The following is a 5,761-nucleotide window of genomic DNA, read 5'->3' as shown; positions in this document are numbered from 1 at the left end:
CTGGGAGTTCACCGGTTGTTAAATACCGAATATAAGGTTGACGCTAGTCTGAAGCGTTTTCAGACATGTTCCTGTGCTGATGTAGTACCTTCTCTCCCCCACTAGCGTGTTCGAGATCCAGAACAAAGTGGTTGTCGGAGATGCTAGGTAACTCTTGGAAATCCACTACAACGAAACGGGTGGTATCAGTTTCAACTGCGGAAGACAGATATGCCAAAGCGTCTGCGTGAACGTTTTTCAGCCGTGGTCGCGGCCCACTAAAGAATTGGTCGAATTCATTTACCAGCTATCTCATACGATCTAAATATAGGGCCATCCTCTCTTCCTTGGCTCTGTAGGTCCCCAGAAACTGGTTAACTACTAGCATAGAATCAATTACCAGCTTCAGGTTCTTCGTATATGAATGTTTGACATCTTTTAAACCGATAATTGCTGCTTCATATCCAGCTTCATTGTTTGATGCTCGAAATTATAATCTAGTCGCTTTATCGATCCTTGAAACTTCGGGAGTAAGGATGACATATCCAACTCCATCTCCACCAACATTTGATGACCCGTTAGTAAACACAGTCCATAGTGGCTCAGGTGTATCAATCTCCATTACAGACTTGCCCCCAGTCTGATCATTGGTTGACTCTATGGGTTTGAACAACTCATTTTCTTTTCCGGCAACCGTTTCTATGCCGTCCACAGGAAAGTCCGCTAACAGTGCATCCAGAGCGTGTCCCTTCTCTGCAGTTCTGGTTTTGCACTTGATTTCATACGTCCCCAGAAAATTTGACCATATGGCTAATCGGCTGGAATTCATCATCCCGTTCCAGGATTCTTTTCAGCGGATATTCAGAGTAGACTACGACATGTATCCCTTGGAAATATGGATCGAGGAGACGAGATGCATGCAACAATGCAAGTACTATCTTTTCATTTTTTTTGTACCGTGTTTCTGCCCCTGTCAAAGATTTACTAACGAAGTAAACATGCTTTTCATGTGGATCAGTAACAAACATCACTGCACTTACATCATTCTCTTTTGCAGCCAGATAGACTCTGACGGGTTTTCCAGTTTTAGGACTCACCAGTACTGGGGGAGTTGACAAATATTGTTTGATTTCATCGAAAGCTCTTTCTCACTCATATGTCCAACCAAAATTCACTGCTTTCTTCAAAACGTCAAAGAATGGTTTGAATCGATCCGACGAGCGTGAAATGAAACGATTTAAGGCTGCTAATCGTCTCGCCAGTTTCTGGACTTCCTTCTTCGTTCTTGGGGATGGCATCTCTTTGATGGCTCTGATTTGCTCCGTATTTGCCTCGATTCCTCTGTATGTCATCAAGTATCTAAGGAACTTTCCTGAGGATAGCCCGAATGAACATTTTGCTGGGTTGAGCTTCATACGGTATCGCCTCAAAATGTCGAACGTCTTTTGTAGATCGACAAAATACGACTCCTTTTGCTCAGATTTCACCACCATATCGTCGATATAAACTTCCATCGTCTTCCCAATCAAATCCTTGAACATATGATCTATCAAATGCTGGTAGGTCGCCCCAGCGTTCTTTAGCCCGAATGGCATTACAGTGTAGCAGTAAACTCCTATGTTAGTCACAAAGTCAGTATGCTCTTGATCTCCCTCAAACAAAGGTATTTGGTTATACCCCGAAGAACCGTCCATGAATGACAGTCTCCCGTACCCTGAGGTTGCATCCACCAAATCTATGACCGGCGGAAGTAGGTACGAATCACTCAGACATGCTTTATTTAAATCAGTAAAATCGATACAGACACGAATTTTACCATTCTTCTTTGAAACGGGGACAGCCAGCGAGGATACTGTACCGGTCGAATAAATCATGCTTCCAACAGCTTCTCGATTTCTGCAGCAACTCCGTGTTTTTTGATTTATGCCATGTTCCTAATTTTCTGACGAACTGGATGGAACTTTTCATTGATATTTAGCCTGTGGAAGACTATGTTCAGATCTATCCCAGGCATTTCAGCAAAATTCCATGCGAAAACGTCAGCGTTCAGCCTTAGCAATGTAATCAAACTATCACGTTCCTGCGCGAGTAGATATGCCCCTACGAACGTGGTTTTGTGCTTCTCATCCCCAATCTAGACCTCGATCAGTTTCTCAACTGTTGGGGGTTCAGCCGCGTCCTCCTCCATGTACTATTCAGGAGGGATAGGATTCTGTAATTGCTATTTTTGTTTGACTCGCAGGATCTGGTTCCCGCTAACTTCTGACTTCCTGTATTCATCTATAGCATTCTCATGAAACTTGTGGGCGACCATCTGGTCGCTTCTAACCTTCACAACTCCTTCAGGGGTAATAATCTTCAGGCATTGGTGATATGAGGATGTGACTGCACCTGTCGCATGCAACCAGTCTCGTCCAACGATCGCATCATAGGGAGCTCGACAATCCAGCAGCATGAAACTTCCTAGAATGGACTTGTCAGCCACTGTTATTAGCATCTTTACTTTCCCAATCGCCTTTGTTACTTCACCGCTGAAGCCGATAATTGGACTTTCATCCTTCTCGATCAAGTCGTGTGACAAATTCATAGAGGAATAAGCTCATGAAAACAACACGCTCATTGTGCTTCCTGTATCCACTAGAATTCGGTGTACACAAAACATGCCAATCCAAGATGTTATAACGATGGCATCATTGTGAGGTGCATATACACCTATCATGTCTGCTTCAGATAACTCGATCTTTTTACATCGAAGCTCCAGGATTTCTTCTCCATTTCCATTGACAAAATCGATGTGATTTGTCACGTACCATTCATTTAATTGCCTGAGCTTTCTCCTGGTCTTATATTCTGATGCCCGTATGGTCATTAAGTGGATCCTGGCATGACTGACATTAATCACATGTGTTGTTCCAAATTGTCCCGAACCTCTCCCAAAATCCTTTTTCACGTACTCTTTCATTGTGCTTCCTGTATCCACTAGAATTCGGTGTACACAAAACATGCCAATCCAAGATGTTATAACGATGGCATCATTGTGAGGTGCATATACACCTATCATGTCTGCTTCAGATAACTCGATCTTTTTACATCGAAGCTCCAGGATTTCTTCTCCATTTCCATTGACAAAATCGATGTGATTTGTCACGTACCATTCATTTAATTGCCTGAGCTTTCTCCTGGTCTTATATTCTGATGCCCGTATGGTCATTAAGTGGATCCTGGCATGACTGACATTAATCACATGTGTTGTTCCAAATTGTCCCGAACCTCTCCCAAAATCCTTTTTCACGTACTCTTGTATCTTTCCAGCATCTATCATTCGCTGGACTTCGATCTGTAAGGAGAGACAATTCTCCGTCTTGTGACCAATGTCTTTATGATAATTGCAGTATTTTCTTTTATCACGTGTCTCCGCAAATCCTTGCTTATTTTCTTATACAACTCTGTAAGCCGTATGTTCAATGGTGTCAGCTTCATATCATGATCTTTCTGATATCCAGTTTCCATTTGCTCCCCTTGATTTTTCTCTCGAGCTTCACCTCGATCGTTCTGATGTCCACTCGAACGGTTCTTTGACTTGTCTTTCTTCCCATCATTTGGATAATTGGATGATCTGTTAACTTCTGCTCGATCATACAGTTCTTCCAGAGTATTTGCTGGTCTCTTGACCAAGGAACCGTACACACCCCTTTGATCATACTGGTATGCCTGTTTGTAAGCCACGAAGATGACTTGATCGTTGACACCATGCACATCGGCCACCTCTTGCTTGAAGCGTCGAGTAAACTTTCTGATGCTTTCCTCCTTCCGAATTCCTAGAAGGAAAAACGCGTGGCATCCCTTCCGATCACGCCTGTTGTATTTGTAGTGAGAGCAGAATTCGTCAACCAGCTTATGGTATGTCCCGATCGACTGTGCCGGGAGCTGATTGAACCACGTTATTGCTCCACCAGGCAGTGACTATGGAAACATCTTGCACATCAACTCATCGTTGTACTTCCACAGAGTCATAGCAGTTTCATAGTGTAAAACATGCTGATCTGGATCATCTGTTTTTTCATCGAATTCTGGCAGCTTTGGAACTTGAAAATTCATTGGCGTCTGGAATTCTCTAATATTCAGTTTGAAAGGAGATCATGCGGCTTGATGCAACCTGTCTATCCTTTTCTCTCTGGAGCGCTTTTTCGACATTACTTTCTCGATCATCTTGCAAAGGCGAGCATCTGTAATTGCGCTTACGTCGCCATCATAGGTATTGTCTTCCTGCTCGTAGTCCTGATCCTCTTGAATATCAACCGTAGATCTCATTGTTTTCTTTTGGGGTCCAGTGGGCCCTCTTCCATCTCTTCCTTGCTCCGAAGAAGCATAGTAACCATGTGAATATTCTCTCTCATCGTATCGATCTCTAACCTCGTTTTCATCATTCCTGAGACGTTTTGAATGGGTGGTAGTTCTGGTCGTACTCTGCTGAGTTGTAGCTGGCCGGGTCCCTGCTCGCCGAGGTCGTACACGCCTTCGTTTAGGAAGATCTCCAGTGACCAACATATTTTTCTCTGGTCTATCAAGATCGATCATTTCTCTGTTTCGGTCCGCATCTCGAGGGCTAACTCGATTTCCAAGACGCTTCCATACAGAACGACCCTTCTGGTTATTCATATTAACAGTCCTCGGTCGAGACTGGTTCTCACGTTCTAATCTCAGGAGAGCGTTCTCTTTCTCCACCTCGTTTAGTTGACGGCGCAATAGTTCTTCCTCCGTACTAGGAGTCGCAGTTCGTCCATCTCGCAGGTCATGTCGATCGTTATTCCTTCTTGATGAGATGCCGAATATAGGCCCTTTTTCTGCTCGAACTCGTGATTTTTCTCCATCAGGTATGGAGTAAACATCCATTCTTTCGTCTTCGATCATCTGTCTTTTTTTGCTCCTCCGAATATTCAAATCTGGGGTTCTGTTACGAACACGATCTCGATCCTGACAACGATCTGTGGTTCTGCCACGAACACAATCTCGATCCGGACCATGATCTCGACCCTGTATGTTTCTAGTGGGTACTGCCGGAGCTGACTGAACCTCAATATCGTGCCTTTCAGCTTCGTGTCTCCTGTGTTGTCGAGGATTGCTAGCAGAATCCATCCTTCGCGCAGTTTGTTTGACTACTGCCATAGCTCGATTTGGGAAAACACAATTATCCTTTCTCGATTCCCCTTGGTCGGCACCAATGTTTGTAAGGTAAAATATTTTCACCTCCAAACACGAATCTGATGGTAATTAGTTGATGATCGATCCGCTGCATTCTTTTTCACGTGAACACTGTTGGGGGGGGGGGGGGTACTTGCAAAAAAAAAAACCCGATGCTTAAGTTAGCTTGAGTTTTTCACAGGAGTTTTAGTGGGGAAGCTTGCATACCTCTTAGGGTTGTGAACCCCTGTATTTATAACTTGCAAATTTGGGTCTTACACTAATTTCGAGGTTAGTATGAATCCTCTTCATATACCATGCATGCCTCCTGGAATTAGTCTGCCTTGCATGCCTCCCTATATTAACCTGCCATGCATGCCTCCTGGCATTAATCTGACTTGCATGCCTCCTGGCATTAATCCAGAATATTCCATTTATGAATTAATTAGTCAAAAAAACTTTCCAGACACTTCCAGAAATTTCCTCTAGGGTTATGGGAAAAGATAAGGCATCATTAGTCAATCCCAAGCAAATGGGTGCAAAAGACAAAGCCCATACAATGGGGTGTAGACAACTAAAGGTGTAAAAGAAGTGGGTGTAA

The 5,761-nt window shown here is 43.6% G+C and overlaps 1 protein-coding gene across 1 annotated transcript; it reads right to left on the bottom strand.

Moving 5' to 3' along the window:
* Positions 1–2,200: 2,200 nt before the first annotated feature.
* Positions 2,201–2,566, bottom strand: LOC113334532. Its single transcript, XM_026580767.1, has one exon. The coding sequence runs from the start codon at positions 2,564–2,566 to the stop codon at positions 2,201–2,203; it is 366 nt and encodes a 121-aa protein (XP_026436552.1).
* Between the last annotated feature and the right edge of the window lie 3,195 nt (positions 2,567–5,761).

Source organism: Papaver somniferum, unplaced genomic scaffold (assembly GCF_003573695.1).
Source record: "Papaver somniferum cultivar HN1 unplaced genomic scaffold, ASM357369v1 unplaced-scaffold_137, whole genome shotgun sequence".
Taxonomy (NCBI): domain Eukaryota; kingdom Viridiplantae; phylum Streptophyta; class Magnoliopsida; order Ranunculales; family Papaveraceae; genus Papaver; species Papaver somniferum.
The sequence above is the reverse complement of the archived record's forward strand: the minus strand, read 5'-3'. Positions and strand labels throughout refer to the sequence as shown.

Excerpts from the sequence above, each read along its gene's own strand:
- LOC113334532 (XM_026580767.1), bottom strand. The coding sequence starts at position 2,566 with ATGAATTTGTCACACGACTTGATCGAGAAGGATGAAAGTCCAATTATC.